We start from the raw sequence: 18,950 nt of genomic DNA, 5'->3' as shown, positions 1-18,950 counted from the left end.
GGAATGAGAACCACAAATCCACCCCTTCTCGAGTTTGTTATTACTCGTTCAAAGAAAATCTCATTTCTGGAGGAATAAGATTCCCTCAGCATTTTCATGAGCCGAACAATAACTTAGATTCCCGAGAATCATATTCTATTACGCTATCTCCGCACGTCAAACATAGCCTAAGGGTATTTACATGGCCTTTAGAGTCGATTTCTTCGATTACGGTATTTATCAAATTTATTCAAGATTTAAACACAAAACACCCCACAAAAAAAAAAACAATAAGGTGTTTAGGCCTTAGGGGCAGATGAAATCTGTTGCCCCACAGCAACCATCCAAGTTCTTTCCTAAGTAAGAGATTCAGAGAACAAGGTCAACTCCATGGCCGGGGGGACAGGGGTACGATAAAACTCATAAAATTCCAAACACGTTTTTTAGCTTTTATTCTTGAAATACTTAAATTTTCTGAACCAAAAAAAAAAAAAAACAGAATCAAAGATTGGCCTTGGCGGCAGGATAACCTAATTTCATTTCCGATTGGTTACTTTCTTTCTTAAAAGAAAAAAAAAAAAATCAAAATCAAGAATTAAGCAGCTGGCAATCACAATAACAACAACCACCAAGAGAAAGAGAGAGTAACTCATCAATTTCTCAGAACTAATCCCAGTTTATTATGCTGATCAACTGGTTTCCATTTTAATTACCCAACTTCAACCCTTAACTATCATTAACTTTTTTTACGCGTTAATTCATTTCCACACCCATATATATAGAGATATTCTTCTTAAGTACCTTATTAGCTAATTAATATTCCAACATTCCATGCATGCTTAGTTATTTCTTCCCGCCATTACTACTCACAAATAGTAAGATGAATTCAAATTATAAAAATGGGTCAGTTTCCGGCGATCGGTCTTACCGTGGAATAAGGCGTCGGAGTAACGGAAAATGGGTATCTGAAATCCGAGAACCGAAGAAACCAAACCGTATATGGCTTGGAACATTTCCAACACCAGAAATGGCTGCTGTTGCTTATGATGTAGCTGCATTTGCTCTTAAAGGTTCTAATGCTGAACTTAATTTTCCAAACTTAGTCGGTTCGTTTCCTGCTCCGCTATCAAATTGTCCGAGTGATATTCAAGCTGCTGCCGCTTCTGCTGCTTCTGCTGCTGGTGCTGCTGTTGATTCTTTAAATGGTGGTGGTATTGTGGGTAGTTCTCTTAATGATAATAATTCAGTAAAAAGGATTAACAATAATAGTAGTAGTAGTAGTACTACTGAAGTTTTGAATGATCAATTTGTGGATGAAGAACTTATGTTTGATATGCCTAATGTTCTTATGAACATGGCTGAGGGAATGTTGCTTAGTCCTCCTCGTTTCGATTCAACTGTCAATGAATATCCTGGTGATCAAACTCTGTGGGATTATCCTTACTAGATTAACTCAACTATACAACATATATATAGAGAGAGAGTGAGAGATAAATATTGTATTCTATTCATTCAATTAAGCACTTTATATATCATGCACACACTACTAATGGGTCATATATATTTTGATTAATAAGAAAAAATCACATGTTTGCTTACGTGTAATCGTATTTTTATGTTAAAGATAAATATTGACTATGTTACCGACTGAGAAAGAATATACACAGTCTACAAACATTCAAAGGTTTGAGACAAACATTATTTTTCTTGTGTGTTGAAAAGTCTTGAATATAGATCGATATCTAATCCGGTTTATGACCTGCTAAAACGAAATTTTAGAGAACCCGTTTAGCAGCACTGGTCACTAGTTGTCTTCGAGGCAGAGCTTCGGTAAAGGCAGTTATCAATATTTGGGGTATCCATGTAAGTTTCAGAACTAGAAAGAGAGAGACACGGTGAAACAAGGGCGAGATTATGGTTCACATGGCTAATTGGCTATATAAACAGAACCCCTTGTGTAACTTGTTTTATTATCATAGTGAAAATCATCGCGTCGTTGTTCGTCGTTAAATAAGTTTCACCAATCGGACCGCATAAATCTCTTGTGTTATGTGTGATTGTTTATTTGAGGTTATACTTTTTTCTGGTTACTTGTTTTTCACACATTATTGTGTGGGTGGAAAAGACAGAGTTTGAAAATAAAACATATTCTTTTATCGACCTAAGTGCTCTCAGTTAAGCCAAAATTGATCTAGAGTCGTTGATTGAGAATTATGTCGACTTAACTAGTACATCAACGATACATACAAATCATGCGACCTCGAAAAAATCAGTTTTCTTGTATTTATTGTTTTGTCATTTTAAAGCTATTCACAACCCTGTCAATATAATGACGATACGAGTCTGAATGTCAAGAAAAAATTTGTCGCAAATAATCTGAATCATTGTAGAAGTGATATTATTGTACCAATAGAAGGCCACTCTACAATTCTTTGATTGTGATAGATAATTATGATGAATATGGAGGACCCTAAATCAAAATCAACCATTAATATTTTGCCGTTTCACTCTTTAATATGGTTGTGGAGGATGCTGACTTGCTAAAGTCAACCCCAATGGGTCCTCCCTAGACCCTAGTGGACCGCACACGCAATTGTACTTCTTGAGGGAGTCATAGATCATCGTGGTCAAAGGAAATGATAATTATAGTACTGTATTAGACAAGCTTAATTAAGCTAATTTTGCAATCTAGCTAATAAGAAATTAACATTTCATATCCATAATTATCACATCCCTTGACTTTGACATTTTAGTCAGCCTATTCAGGGTCGTTAGCTTACAATTTGGGTCAACCCTGTTAGAGTTAGGGTTAACTGTATAGGATAACCCGGGAACGCAGGAAAATTTCCCGCCAATAAATCGTAACGTGGCTGATACGCTCATTTCTTGATTTCTGCTTCTTTAGTTTCTCGCAAAGAATAAGAAGAAGCCAAGAAAAGGTTAGGGTTTTCTCTCCGTATTTTGTTTATCTAAAGTTAGGGTTTCGAAAAGAGTTATTCGATTCACATATTCTAGGGTTTTTGTGATTTGGGATCCTTTAATTTGTAATGTGTATGAGGATACTTGAACTATTGTTGTATGGATTCCATATGTTCATTGTTATTGGTTCATCTGATTGAACTTCACTAAGTACACAAAACATGATAAGAAGCTAGATTATTTCTAATGCTAATCTCGCTTTGAAAGAGAAAAATTCTTCTAATCAAACTATTAGACATGTTTATTTGAAGAAAGTTCCCATGTCTACTACTAATCACCATCTAAAATTGAACGATTTGGTATGTTTTTCACATTTCTTCTACAGTTACGACTTTGTTCCTAAATATTGAGAAACTGCTTGAATAGTACTTGACCTGAATCACAAAATTTATCAAGCTAAACTGACCGTTCTTAGCGAAATTCATCTTAGGTTTTATGAGATATTCATCTTATACAAATTAACACCACGGTCTGTTGCATATTCATCCCCTGATCTTTTTCGCATTAATTCGATTCAATGGGGAGTCAGATGTTCCTATTGGGTTTGGGGTGTGAACAATCTTATGCGTAATTTGAAACAAAATTGCCAGTTCTTTTTTCTGGTCTCTAGTAGTAACTACTTAGCATTAAACACATTTTCATGCATCATTAAACACATTTTCATGCATCATTATCTGAATTGGATTAGAAACACATTTTATTATCCCTTATGGATTTACTCCTCTGCTAGTCTGCTGTATGAGTGCGATTAGAATGATGCCAAAAGTAGGAAGAAAACTTACCAAGTATCCAATTGGATGGGAACTGATCGAGCCTACCGTTCGTAAGCTAGACACAAGTTCAGAAATGGTTAACATCGTTTACTTAATGCAAGTAATGGACCAATATGTCTAATGAAATTAGTTCTCTCTCTATGACTGACATGACCATATTCTGTGTATAGAAAAGGATTTACGCCATGGAAAGGTGAAAAGTGGATGGCCTATTGACAAGATTTCCTATCAGAAGAGTCGTTACATCTTTGACCTTTACTATCTAAAAAGTGAAATATCGAAGGAGCTATATGAGTTCTGCATGAATAAAGGCTACCTAGATAGGGACCTACTTCCGAAGTGGAAAGATATCAGCTACACAACCTGAAATTCTCTTTCTCTATAAACTTGTTGCAAACTTAGGTTGCTCGAGTTCTGAAATGAAAAACTCTAGCTGCTGGGATAAGTATATCCCATACTCAAGTTCAAATTTTGAACATGTGCGATAGTTTATTTTTTCGTTTTGTACATTGGATAAGTTTGAACCTCATTTATGTATTTGTTATTTATTTTGCAGTTAAATTATGATCAGCTCTGCTGCTTACGATGCATTGAGCAACGGGATGACAACTTCGGATATACATGTGCTTGTCGAGTCCCCAAGGATCTGAGAGAACTCAGAGAAGAGAAGGTTATTGGAATATACATCCATTGTGGTTGTGGAGGCTGTGCCAGTGAATACTAATCAGTCCTTCGTTATAGAACAAAACCCAGACCGGTTTGAACAATTTGAGGTCGGTATCTTTCTTCCTTAACTACTCAAGTCCTAATTATCGAGATGATTTGAAATGCGTATATCATGGCCAATCTATGTGATAAATCTACTAGAGGATGCTGCCCTATCTGGAACCTTTTGTTACATATATAGGCTAAGTTTTAGTTTTCCTCATGGTCAAGCTAAATTTTAGATTCTTAGTGTGAAAGTACTAAACTTTATGGCATGCGCAATTAACAGGATTTAACTTATTAGATAGTTATGGTCATCCGTTTAAGCCGAGTCTCCGCTTGTTACTCTACTGAAAGTCTAAGATGTCGTCTTGATTGAATAGAATGTCGACTCGTTACACTCTGATCTATTCTTCACCGCCTAATATGCTTATATCTGCCGTTAGCTATATTTTTACAAGGAATATATTCCGAATGGCTAGTTTGAGTCGATTTTAGGTACATTTGATTCTGACTAATCAAAGTTCGCAATCTTTCAGTTGCACGAAGGTGCTCGCTGGAACCCGATAATCTGGCCCTCAGGTTTTACTATTCTGAAACAGTGTCTGGAAAAATCCTATAAAACAGTATGTCGAAGCCTCCCATTATTACTAAAGACACCCTTCCACAGCTAAATGTCCATGGCTTAAAATGTGCTTTTAGTCCTAACTTAGGAGGACCTAGAAATTGTAAAGGTAATACTAGCAACTACATAAGTATATAATTAAGATTAATAATGTAGGACGAAAGTCGCTTTCCTTTATAAGAACAAAGAAATTATTGTACGAATAAATAAGAGTATTATACTAATTAATTAATGGTACATCTACTTAATTTATTGGTGAAAGTGAGGGATCTAAGATCGCAATCTCATCTCTTACTTTCAAAAAAAGATTTAAAAAATACTTGGAACAAAATCCCTACAAGAACGGGATATCTTTGATGTCCAATATTTTTTATTTCATGAAACCTCATATTATTCGGCCATTGCACTTTTTTTACAACAATTTTCAAGTTTGCTTGCTTCGAGTTGGAAAATTAATTAAATAAATTTTTTTTTTCTTATTGATTTATTTAGAATATTGATTTCTCACGCTACAACGTGGGACAGATTTGTGCATAAGAATAGCTTCCTTCGTGTAAGAAAGTTGCATTTTGTTTTCTCCAGGTGAAATTCTGAAAATTTTAATTAAAAATTGGAAGAAATCAATCTTTTTATTGTTTTTTTATATTATGATTTTATTTTAGTAAAACAATTGTAATGTATACTTAAGTTGTGATAATAATATTTGAAATTGTCGGTTTGACAAACTATCAATTGTGAATGCAAGAATACATGTTACATTTTAGTCAAAATTCAATGATCGGAGTTCAATTCCAATCCAAGAATATCACCATTAATGAAATATTGGAAATAATACTTTATTTATTTTGTGTTATAAAACTATTTTCTAGAACTAGATGACCCAAATCAACGTACCATAAAGCAAAAAAATCCTCTCAAGAATCATTTTTGAAACAGTACTCTGCCTTCTTGTAGGTTCTATCTATCCCATTATTCGTTTACTTGGTAATTATTTAAGTATAAAAATTGATATTAAGCTGACTCAACGTGACAGTCATTTACATGTTATGTTCGTAAAATTTTATGAAAATAAAAGAAATTATCTGATTTTTTTTCTATTGGGAGTGTGTTACAGCCATACATGCCTTTGCCCGTGAAGTTTGAGAGTTGAAACTAAAAATGAGAGAGAAATCAATCGTTTTTATTTTTCCTTTTCGCTCTCCACATGAGGCTAGATAGAGACTGAAATAATTTATTTTTAAGTTTGTATGTATACAATCTAAATTTTGTAAACATTTTCCTACCAAGACAATAATGTAGCACTCTCTTCATTGGCTTTATGCGAGCTGAGTGATCAATTTTATAGAGATAACTAAACCCGAAAAAAAATTAACTAAGTCCATCCACGTCTAAGTTCATAGTGTATGTATATAATATATATATATATATATATATATATATATATATATATATATATATATATATATATATATATATATATATGTGTGTGTGTGTGTGTGTGTGTGTGTGTCATCCAACATTGTCTGTAGAATTTCTCATTTGTAATTGTTAAAGTTGACATAATTATTTTATAAAATTGATAACCACATACAGTATTTGAATTCATTTTTTCCAATCTTGTTCTTTTTTATAGTACACCATATTGTATTGTATTGTATTGGTGGCTAGTTTCAGTGAACCTCGAACAAATACGATCTTTTTTTAATTAGACAATAAACCAATAACAGCTTTAGCTAGTCAACCTTAACTGTTCAATCTTTGACAAATCATGCCCATTCTCTTTTGCCTTCTTATTTTTTCAACTCACACAACCAAAAAATAGAGACTCAATGCAAAAATGAAAAGTCTCAAATGATTTTGGGTCGAAATTTGATTACAAGAACTCTCAATTTTGTATAGAAATGACCAAATATTAATGTTGTTAACTGGACTTAGTTTAACGTTAGACCTAACTCCCACGCTTAATATATAAATTTCATTTACAGTTTAAATCTCTTTGAGGTTTCACATCTTAGCAAGGGTCGAACATATTCTCTTCTAAATAGTTTTTTTTTCCTTAACAAAAAAAAAACTTCATAAATAGTTTTATGATTTTATATAGTCTGTCTTAATTATGTCTATGAAAAAACTTAAGAAATGATAATTTCCAAAAATATTTATGTAATCATGATTTGATTAATCATATCCATTGACCCGTATGAAGAACAAGATATGATCAGTTTATGAGTTAAGCAAGCTGCTTTTTAGTTGGCAGTTGACATTCACAACTACATATATTTATTTGATTTGATCAGAAGATCACATTGTTGCTTCATTTTTTTTGTGAAAATCAAATTAGTCAAACACATAAATAATATAAATGACCGACTTTTATAAAGTTGTACTATGAAAATCCTAATTAATAAGATTTGCTAGATATTCCTGAGCATACCTTAATCAACAATTTATGATGACTAATTATATGGTTGTACGTGGATTATCATACTGGTGCCACTAAGGCACTAAAAGTCGTCCCAACAAAATATTGACGGGTGTAGTTGGTGAAATATCTACACAAACACGATTATACATTGTAATGTATTATGTATGTCATTTACATATCACATATATATATGGTGCAACCATTATGTTAGCTCCTTCGGACATACCTAATCAAAATTCATAAAAAAAAAAGAGTTCCTAATGAAAATGACACAAAATAATTATGAAGAAGTTGATCATTAAAGATTATAACTCGGCGTACTACTCTTAACTACAAATATTCTTATTTCATTTGTTTTTCATTTTGCAAATCGGTAGATCAACACGAGCAATATGATAGTAATCAGATTGATGTAAGAACAGGATTGTTTATATTTTAATTTTAGATCAATTTCTTTTTTGACAATTCGACTACGATATACGTTAGTCCTTACAAGGCATTGATGTATCATGAAGATGTAATAAGTATGATAACCGCCTAATTTAAATCAAGAATTAAAGAGGCCTAAAACCCGATAAATTATTACATTATTTATAGCTTAAATTATATAAGATAGATTTGATGATTTTTCAATCTTTCAGGACTGCTCTTTACTACAAACAAGTACAATTATGATTTCCTAATCGGAGATTTCATAGTTTCCTTACGCTTGTGAAATTTTTTATGGGTGTCGTAAGTTTACGATAATACTAAATTAATTGCTAGCTGTTTCATTAAACAACTATGATTAATGATTTAATTTTGGGCGGTTAAATAAAAAATGGTTGATTAATCTAGGATTATCTCGGAAAACACAAAGCTACTTTATTATGCAAATAATTACTTAGATATAAAATTAAACATACAATCATTTATCATGTGAGAGAAATACATATAGTTTTTCGAGTTTGTGGTCAAAAATGGAAAACTTTCTAAGTACTGAAGTCATTTTGCTGAAATTTGAACTTGAATTTATAGATATATTTAGATACAAAATGATCTTAGCACATGGGAGAATTTTAATGTTGACTATTGAATGCAACAAAATAAACATCAAAGAGTGAGATCCTAGTATACAAAAAATTGTTATGTTGAAAGGATATATAAGAAAATTAACAATTTTCAACAAAAAAAAATAAAAAATTAACAAAATAACAAACAAATTTACTTGGTTTTGTGATTTTAGCATTTTCCTTGTTAATATTGGATCTCTTAGTTGAATTTGTGGTGTCTAGAGGACGACAACATTTAATATCTTGCCAAACAAGTTTTCGATTTTAAGTAATTCTTTTTAGAACTTTTTATACTAATAATAGTTGTTTTACCTTCATAGCTTCTCCATCTACCTTCTTTTATACTAATTGTATAAATCACTTGTTATTTTCACCGTTTCATACAAATTACTAGTTTATATTTCAAAAATATTTATATGAATATTTGGGTTGTGGGGTCGTGCTAGTCATTTATGAACTTCATCATTTGAATTTTTTGACAGTTATTCTATTTTTCACATCAACCATAGCTTCTTACTTGATTTCATAATTGACCAATATATATAAAATGTGCTCAATACAAATTAAGTTCAATTGGTCAATAAGAAAGTCAAAATAGTAGATGATCAAACCTTGAATGGCACCTTCATGATCCAAATAAGAGTTAGGGAACATGAAAAAACGCGGTCACTTATCATTGGTGGTCATGGGTGGCGACATCTTCCAAAAGTCAACTATCGTGTCACAATGGTGATTTTGTCTCTTCACTCACTGGCTGGAATGCTTGGATAGGTAAGTTAGATAAGTAGGAAAATAAAACGGAACAGTCCACCGTAACGAACAGAAAACGGTTGTTGAGTTTTACAAAGAAATTGTGTCGTTGTTCTTTACAAGATGTTAGATAACTTTGAACGATTCGCTTTCTCGTTTCGAACATCAAATACAAAAAGCTATTATTATTTACGGATCACTCTAGGATGTTTACAAAGTTCAAATAGGTGTTCTTAAAAATTCTCAAAATAACACCTTTGGTCAACAACCCTATATTCGAATTCTAGACACATACTATATTACCTTTTTGAAAGAAAAAAGATCATACTTTGAGACCAATTTTAAGATATATAATGAAATTTTTTTTGCGCTCCGAGTACAATTTTGAAAAACTAAAGAGGAACTTAAATTCCCTCACCTTTCTTTATCGAAGTCCATTGCTCGTTGACAGAGGAGTTATAGTTGCATTACTTATCTCTCTCTTACTTTCACCCTTGTCCCTTTATATCTCTTCTCTTGTCTTCCCTCTCTCTTTTCTTCTTTATGTATGTTATCTTCGTTTGGTCGATATTCTAATGAAAGGTTTCTGTCCTCTGGGCACATACGAAAGACTATTTATATGTACTCATGTGAATGGTTTCTTTCGTCTCAAAACAAATGAAGTTAGAAAATGAGCAAGAGAAGGGAAGAAAGAAGCCAACACCCCACGGTTGAAGTAGGAGGAGGTTTAGTCTTCCACCTTATAGGTAATGGGTTCGAGATATGCCCACAATACAAAAAAAAAAAAAAAAAAAAGAAATAGAGAGAGAAGGTGATGGACAATTTTACTCCCAAACTAATCTGTGTCTAGCTTATACCCTCATTGGTAATTTTGGGTGGGAGTTAAAAGATCTCTCCAAATATGAAAAGAAGTAGTATGGCCTTGTTTAAACATCCAAGCTATGTGAATTGGAGCTAATGACTCTTTAAATACCAGTAGCCAATTTGAAAAATTAGGGCGGATAACTGGATATTGACAGCAGCAAAGTAGTTAATCAGTTACTACTAGATCAGGAGTACTATTTTATTGATTTAAGTGATGAGCGAGTGATGAAGGAGATAACAACAATAACAAGAGAGAGAGAGAAGTTTGCTTATAACACAATGAAATGGTTGGTATCTATCGATGAAGGTTCCGTTAAAGATTGGGGTTTTCATATTTTATTATTATTCTCTTCTATTTCTAGTTCTACAGAGTAGAGAGAGAAACAAATTACAGACCTTCAAATCACTCATTTCCTGGTATTAACAAATCCCCCTTCTATCCCCCTTCTATATATATATATATATAATCGAGATACCACTACCCACCATTGTCATTACTGATAAAAACACATTTCTTCCAACTTTCCACTAATTAACAACCTTCTTCTTTAATGTAACTGTAAACCTCAAACCCACCAACAAATACAGAGAGAGACAGAAAGTTCTGTTTAAGTAGTAGTCCTTTCCAATAATCAACTACTACATTATTTTTTAAATCCCTAATAAGGGTTTCATTTGTAGTCAGAGAAAATGAGTTTACATTTGATTTTTAGTACCTAATAAGGGAGTAATTAAGAACGTTTGAAAGGAATTGCATGGAAAGAAAAGAGTAGGAATTGATTAGTTTTAAAGATTATTAATTAATGGCGGCATTGGGTGGAGAAGATATAGGAAGAAGATCGACGAGTTTTCGAGAAGTATGGAATGGTCAAACGGATGTGTTTCATCAGCAAGGGAGTAGGAGAGAAGATGATAATGATGAAGAAGAAGAATTGAAATGGGCTGCCATTGAAAGACTTCCAACTGATGATCGATTAAGAACTGGAATTGTGAAAAGAGTTACTGATAATGGCAAGATTCTTCATCAAGAAGTTGACATTACAAAGCTCAGATCACAAGATAAGAAGCTACTCATGGAAAGCATTCTCAAGGTTGTCGAAGAAGATAACGAACGATTTCTTGGTCGGCTCAGGGACCGTACTGACCGGTAAACCCTCTCTACTCTCTTTCTCTTTAAGAAGAAAATCTGTTTTCCCCCCCTTTTTTTTTATTGTATAGTTATCAATTCTGCAAATTTACGTTTTCGCTATCAAGTTTGTCCAAAATAGGGTTGGCATTGAGATTCCAAAGATTGAAGTTCGTTTCGAGCATTTATCAATTGAGGCAGATGCTTATGTTGGGAGTAGGGCACTTCCTACTCTCCTTAATTCCGTTCTAAATGCAGTTGAGGTAATTACATTTATAATTGGCTTAGTTTTGAATTTGTTGGTTTGATTTGAGGAAGGTTATGTGGAGATTTGAATGTATAATGATCAAGTTTTGTTTTCTAATTCGATGTGTTATTGTGAGTAGACATTTCTTGGATTGGTCTGGCTTTACCCGCCGAAGAAACGGAATAACAAGATACTCCGGGACGTGAGTGGAATAGTGAGACCATCAAGGTATGCTTACTCTAAGTGGTGAAGTTGTTCCTTCTTGTGATTCGAATGACGCATTGTTTAAATGACTTAGGATAGAACTTTCATTAAACTTGGATTACGATGTTATAGAACCCATTGCTCGTTTGGTACTTATTGATTAGTACTTTTTAAGGATGACATTGCTACTTGGACCTCCGGGCTCTGGGAAAACGACGTTGTTGCAGGCACTCTCGGGGAAGCTTGAAAAGGAGCTAAGGGTACCCTCTCTCTAATGAGAACTTGTTAAGTTATGCTATTTATGAATCAGTGTCCTAGTATGTGCTAGTTTTTGTCTATTAAGGTTAAAACTATTGAACCATCCACAGGTATCTGGAAAAATCACTTACTGTGGCCATGAGTTATCAGAATTTGTTCCACAAAGAACATGTGCTTATATCAGCCAACACGATCTTCACCATGGGGAGATGACAGTTAGAGAGACATTGGATTTTTCAGGGCGTTGCTTGGGGGTTGGCACCAGGTATGAATTGCTAGCGGAATTGTCAAAACGAGAGAAGGAAGCAGGAGTGAAACCGGATCCTCAGATTGATGCATTTATGAAAGCCACAGCTATGGCAGGCCAGAAAACCAGTTTGGTTACTGATTATGTAGTTAAGGTTTGTTGCCTCCATTTCAAGAAGTTACCTTCATTTCAATTTTGCTAAATTTCTCTAACCAAAAATTGGAAAATCTGACATCTAAAAGTTCTCTGATAGATACTTGGATTGGATATCTGCGAAGACATTACGGTCGGTAATGAGATGATCAGGGGTATTTCTGGTGGACAGAAGAAACGTCTGACTACTGGTATGTAATTTGATGGTATAAAGTTGTAACGCCCCAAGCCTTAGCAGTTACCGATGGCGAATACACGCGATTCGCCCGACCTATCAGAGCACGCAGCGACATCGTGGACCCCCCACATACACGATTTTGTCCTCACTTAGCCACCACTCAGCGTGGTGTGAGGTTTTGTCTTGGCGAAGGCACCACGACCCTCCCAAGAGGCCTCGGTACTTACTAAGCTTGAGCTTACACATATAGCCCAGTCTCTGGACACTCTTGTGAGCAATGTGGGACTATTAAAAAAGTGGACTATAATATTCGTTAGAAACCACAAAGTTCATTCTAGTCTGCTGCTTTTCCTTCTTATACCATGAGTGTTAAAACATAACCGGTTCTTCCTACTGCAGGAGAGATGTTGGTTGGACCAGCAAAAGCTCTGTTCATGGATGAAATATCAACTGGTCTAGACAGTTCCACAACTTTTCAGATTGTTAAATGCATGAGACAGATGGTCCACATTATGGATGTGACCATGATCATTTCTCTTCTTCAACCGGCTCCTGAGACATTTGAACTTTTTGATGACATAATTCTACTCTCAGAAGGTCAAATTGTCTATCAAGGTCCACGTGAGAATGCTCTTGATTTCTTTGAACATAGTGGTTTCAAATGCCCAGAAAGAAAAGGGGTTGCAGATTTTCTGCAAGAAGTAACTTCGAGAAAGGACCAAGAACAGTATTGGTTTAAGAAAGACCAACCTTACAGATACATATCAGTGCCTGAGTTTGTGAACTTATTCCGTTCTTTCGACCTAGGTCGCCAACTTTCGGAAAACCTTAGTGTTCCTTACAGTAAAAGCAAAGCCCATCCTGCTGCATTAGTGACAGAAAAGTATGGAATCTCCAACTGGGAACTTTTTAAGGCATGTTTTTCAAGGGAGTGGCTTCTAATGAAGCGTAACTCTTTCATATATGTGTTTAAAACCACCCAGATAACAATATTATCACTGATAACCATGACTGTGTTCCTTAGAACAGAAATGAAGCATAGTCATGTTTCTGATGGAGGAAAGTATTATGGAGCATTGTTCTTCAGTTTGATTAATGTAATTTTCAATGGGATGGGCGAGATGGTGATGACTGTTTTCAGGCTTCCTATGTTCTTTAAACAGAGAGATTTCTTGTTTTACCCTGCATGGGCTTTCGGGTTACCAATTTGGCTCCTCAGAATTCCACTCTCGGCACTAGAATCAGGGATCTGGGTCATACTTACATATTACTCAATTGGTTATGCTCCTGATGTAAGCAGGTATACACAGGTCTTTTATTGCTGTTGTCAAGATAATATAGTTTCTATTATCTTCACTTTGTAAATTCAATATAACTGAAATTCACCAAACCCATCCAGGTTTTTTCGCCAGTTTTTGGCGTTCTTCTGTGTACATCAAATGGCCCTCAGTCTCTTTCGGTTCATTGCTGCAGCTGCAAGAACAGAAGTCATTGCAAACACTCTTGGAACCTTTACCATGTTAGCTGTTTTTGTTCTTGGAGGATTTATCATTTCAAAAGGTAAGTAAGATGCTAGTCCATACTGTTTCGATCAATAAAATGACGTTTATGGTGAACAATATTTGATTTAACATTCGAACCCTTCATGTAAATCTGCCCTTACTCTATCTGCAGATAATCTTCGACCATGGATGAAATGGGGATATTATGCCTCTCCTATGATGTACGGTCAGAATGCCATAGCCATCAACGAGTTTCTCGACGAGAGATGGAATATAGTAAGAACTTACCAAATCTTATTGTTTCTTGTAAAAGAACTTATAAGTTTAGTTTAATGTGATTGATATTGTTTTCTTGGATGCAGACCATGATTGACCCCAATCACCCAAGCAGTCCTGAAACCACAGTTGGTAAGATTCTTCTTAGGTCCAGAGGCATGTTTGAGGAGCATTATTGGTATTGGATTTGTATCGGAGCACTAGTCGGATTTTCACTTCTCTTCAATGTTTGTTTCATCGCGGCATTGACTTATTTGACTCGTAAGCTATCACTTCTGATTTATTGACTAGAATCTTTCCATAAATATGGCATCTTCACGTAACATTTAAACACTTCGGAATTAATTGCAGCTTTCTCTGACTCTAAAACTGCTATGGTCGATGAGAATGTAACAGAGAAGAGTAACCAGACACATTCCTCTAATGGAGAACATAGATTTGAGTCCCCAGAAATTTGTCCAGCTCCTGCAACCCCAACGTCTGAAGGTTTGAGGTCTTGTCTATTTTTCCATCTCATATCGACATGTTCTGCTCCATTTTCTGTGATTTCTGGTAGAATGCCATGATTAGAGGAATCTTTGTACGAACGGTCACTACTCAGTTGGATTATAGCTACCATATCCTTTTTGTCTACTGTTGTTTCATTCGTTGAAGGTTTTGACAATGCAGGAAGCAGAGCTCCACATGCTTCAAACTCAAACTTTGGAGTTTCCAACCGCTCATCTGGAAGAGGGATGGTTTTGCCTTTCCAGCCTCTTTCACTCTCATTTAGTCATGTGAATTACTTCGTCGATATGCCTGCAGTAAGTCTCTTGATTCAAGTGCTAGTTTTGAAATGAGTTGTTGCTAAGAAAACTTTCCTGTCTTTCTAACTTAAACCACAAAAATCACCGTTTAACAATTTTTTTTCAATATAATGGAGTTCTCTTCCACAAACTCGTTTTGCCATTTAATGGCACTCCATGTTCAATTTTCTATTTTATTGTAGCAAAAAATGCCGAGATCTTTTAGGTACAAATGCAGTATAATACTGTTAGGGAGATAGGGTAATATGCCAATTCGTTGTTATCTAAGTCTTATGATAGAGTATATTAACGGAATATTTAATGCACTGTAAACCCCACTTACTCACCAACCCAAAAAAAAGAAGCCTTAATGAAAACTATATTTCTCTGTTAGGAAATGAAGAACCAAGGAATTGAAGAAAACCGTCTCCAATTGCTACGAGATGTGAACGGTGCATTCCGGCCAGGTATTCTGACAGCACTTGTTGGTGTTAGTGGTGCTGGAAAGACCACCTTGATGGATGTGCTAGCTGGAAGGAAGACAGGAGGTTACATCGAAGGAACCATAAGTATTTCTGGTTTCCCAAAGAATCAAACAACATTTGCACGGGTTAGCGGTTACTGTGAACAAAATGATATCCACTCACCTCATGTTACTGTCTACGAATCTCTTTTTTACTCAGCTTGGATGCGTCTTGCTCCTGAAGTAAATACGGAAAAAAGGAAGGTATGTAGCTTATTTGTTACGACCATCTCTTTTTCTACAACATTTAAAAATCTCATTTTATGTTGGTTTTTCAATTATGAACGGACTCATTTAATCCCTGATTATGATATTTTCTTTCATAATAGATGTTTGTTGAGGAAGTTATGGAGTTGGTTGAGCTTAATCCTTTGAGGAACGCTCTGGTCGGTCTTCCAGGAGTCAATGGTCTTTCCACTGAACAAAGAAAGAGGCTGACAATAGCTGTAGAGTTGGTTGCGAATCCATCCATCATATTCATGGATGAACCAACATCAGGACTTGATGCTAGAGCTGCAGCCATTGTTATGCGAACAGTTAGAAACACAGTTGACACAGGAAGAACTGTTGTCTGCACAATTCACCAACCAAGTATTGATATTTTTGAAGCTTTTGACGAGGTATGACAATATTTTCTGAGTGATTGATATGGCACCCACTATACCAGGAAAATCCCACCTCCCCATCCAACAGATTCGAATTTAAAACTTGTTTGTTGTGGATCTCGAGACCCAACAACCGAGAACAAGGACGCGCGTAGGTGCATAACTAGAGGAGGCGAGATTTGCCTCGTAGAGACGCGGTATCAATATAAATCTCACGTTTTCTCAGAGCCATGTTAAAGGTCTGTCTTGCCTATGTTTATAACATGCATTTTTTTTTCTTTTAACATTATACCGTTTTCCTTGCAGTTGCTGTTGATGAAGAGAGGAGGAGAACTCATTTATGGTGGACATCTTGGTCGCCATTCCGACAAGTTAATTGAATACTTTGAAGTGAGTATTTTTCTCCGTTCACCTGGTTGCTCCCACTAGCCAACTGAGTTGATTTAGATCTCGATTTGATGTTTCTAAACTTCGCCTCACCAAAAACCATTGGTTTTTCCAAGACAAGAAATTGGTTCAAATAAAGCCATTCAATCATCTGAAAATCCTACAGACAATGTCACGTTCAATTAATCATGGTTTGGGACATTCATTTAATAATAACCAACTTCAATTTGTCATTATCGGTGTTTTTGTAGTTTGTACATTGTTCAGTATTGTAAGTAATGAGAAGTGCAAAACTTTCTAGGAGCCCTTGTGTATGAATTCACTCGAGATTAAAAGTGATTCTCATTTGTAATCTCTTACAGTCCATCCCAGGGGTACCCAAGATCAGAGATGGTTATAACCCTGCAACATGGATGCTGGAAGTTACTGGTGCATCAGTCGAGACTCAACTCGATGTGGATTTTGCGGAAATTTATACCACTTCAACCCTCTATCAGTAAGTAGAACACGAAAAACAGAAAATCCTTCTGATGATGTTCTCTCATTTCAATATCATCATTTTTTTTTCCTTCTTGTTTCTGTTGCAGGAGGACTCAGGAACTTATTGAAGAGCTTAGCGCACCAGTACCAGGTTCCAGAGATCTTCATTTCCCTTCCAAATACTCTCAAAGTTTTACTACTCAATGTATAGCTTGTTTTTGGAAACAACACTGGTCATACTGGAGGAACCCTCAGTACAACACAATCCGATTCGTAATGACAATAATGTTCGGCTTTCTATTTGGTGTTATATTTTGGAACAAAGGCGATGAGATGTAAGTCCTGCTCTTTTATCATTTTCTAGCTATTAAGTTATAGTTTTTACAAAAAAAATTAACAAAAGCTATTATATAGTCAGGCACATTTATAGCCTGTACATAATAAGAGACATAAATTGAAATATATATATATGCATATATAGATATGTTGATTTTTTTGTGCCTTTATCTGTAATAGGAGAAAACAACAAGATGTGTTGAATCTGTTAGGAGCTATGTATGCCGCTGTTCTTTTCCTTGGAGCCACCAATGCTTCATGTGTACAGTCTGTTGTATCAATAGAAAGAACCGTCTTCTACCGAGAAAGAGCAGCAGGAATGTATTCAGCATTGCCTTATGCATTCGCTCAGGTAATAAATCTATTTCAGTTTTGTCTCTGCGATAGTGAAACAAAGGTAGTAAATTTGTTTTCTCACGAATGTATCAATCAAACTCTTTTCTAGACCGAGTCACCTAAATTGACTCGTTTAAGGATGAAAGAGCAATCTCGACCGATTCAGATAGTTAAAATAGCGAACTTTTCCTGAACTTTTCCGTTTCGCAGGTGGCTATTGAGATAGTTTATGTGGCAATTCAAACAGTTGTTTATACTCTTCTTCTATACTCAATGATCGGATTTGAATGGCAAGTGGGCAAGTTCTTATGGTTCTACTACTTCATATTCATGTCCTTTGTTTACTTCACAATGTGTGGAATGATGATGGTAGCTCTTACACCGGGCTACCAAATGGCTGCCATTGTTATGTCATTCTTCTATACCTTATGGAATTTATTCGCCGGCTTCCTCATCCCTAGACCGGTAAGTAACCTCGAACTTCATACCCTTTATGAAGGGGCCCTAGATATTGTGTTTTGGTCATGAGGCTTCTCTTGGTGTATGTGGGATTATTCTGACAGTTTGAGTTAACGTTTATGCAGCAAATACCGATATGGTGGAGGTGGTACTACTGGGCTTCTCCGGTTTCTTGGACGCTTTATGGGCTTCTGACCTCCCAAGTGGGTGACATGGATACTTCGCTTGAGATACCAGGGCAAGCAGATAGAATTATGCTGAAAGATTTCTTGAAAGAGTATCTTGGGTTTGAACATGACTTCCTTGGATATATTGCACTTGGTCACATTGGATTTGTCTTCCTTTTCTTTTTTGTCTTCGCTTACGGTATCAAGTTCTTTAACTTCCAAAGACGATAATTTTCTTATTGGTTGAAGAACAAATTCAAGTGGATTAGATTCGGATTGTGATTATATATAAGAAAGATGAGTGTATAAGTAACTAGCTTCATAAAAGAAGTCTCATTTTTAAGTTCATTCTGTAATTTACCTTTTACTCTTTCTTTTTTCTCCATTTTCTTTCTTATTCATTTTTTTCCCTTCATTCCCATAGAAAGAACTATTGGATCTTTGTCTCGAAACCAAATTAATTCAACTACTAAATGAGAGTTATGTGATTTCATACCAGATTATCTTGTGTATTTTGAATGTTATCGGTAAA

General features: G+C 35.1%; 2 protein-coding genes and 1 pseudogene across 2 annotated transcripts; all 3 read left to right on the top strand.

Annotated features, from left to right (window-relative positions):
* Nucleotides 1-859: 859 nt before the first annotated feature.
* HRD (Integrase-type DNA-binding superfamily protein) lies at nucleotides 860-1,463 on the top strand. Its single transcript, XM_086635897.1, has one exon. It carries the CDS (start codon nucleotides 860-862, stop codon nucleotides 1,424-1,426), a length of 567 nt encoding a protein of 188 aa, XP_086492023.1. The 3' UTR covers nucleotides 1,427-1,463.
* A 2,251-nt stretch (nucleotides 1,464-3,714) lies between these two features.
* Nucleotides 3,715-4,455, top strand: LOC147546154 (protein BUD31 homolog 1 pseudogene; annotated as a pseudogene).
* Nucleotides 4,456-10,241: 5,786 nt separating this feature from the next.
* Nucleotides 10,242-18,916, top strand: LOC147546153 (pleiotropic drug resistance protein 2-like). The gene is made up of 20 exons (XM_086633970.1): nucleotides 10,242-11,296; nucleotides 11,418-11,538; nucleotides 11,662-11,750; nucleotides 11,902-11,986; nucleotides 12,095-12,385; nucleotides 12,485-12,575; nucleotides 12,962-13,862; nucleotides 13,962-14,122; nucleotides 14,237-14,340; nucleotides 14,427-14,601; nucleotides 14,692-14,826; nucleotides 15,010-15,143; nucleotides 15,520-15,852; nucleotides 15,978-16,268; nucleotides 16,560-16,643; nucleotides 17,003-17,136; nucleotides 17,228-17,455; nucleotides 17,637-17,808; nucleotides 18,003-18,257; nucleotides 18,377-18,916. The coding sequence occupies exons 1-20, from the start codon at nucleotides 10,953-10,955 to the stop codon at nucleotides 18,647-18,649; spliced, it is 4,401 nt and encodes a 1,466-aa protein (XP_086490096.1). The 5' UTR covers nucleotides 10,242-10,952; the 3' UTR covers nucleotides 18,650-18,916.
* Nucleotides 18,917-18,950: the final 34 nt, after the last annotated feature.

This window comes from Eschscholzia californica, unplaced genomic scaffold (assembly GCF_041429995.1).
Source record: "Eschscholzia californica isolate CP2 unplaced genomic scaffold, dmEscCali1.0.p SCAF_4, whole genome shotgun sequence".
NCBI classification, from domain to species: Eukaryota; Viridiplantae; Streptophyta; class Magnoliopsida; order Ranunculales; family Papaveraceae; genus Eschscholzia; species Eschscholzia californica.
The sequence above is the reverse complement of the archived record's forward strand: the minus strand, read 5'-3'. Positions and strand labels throughout refer to the sequence as shown.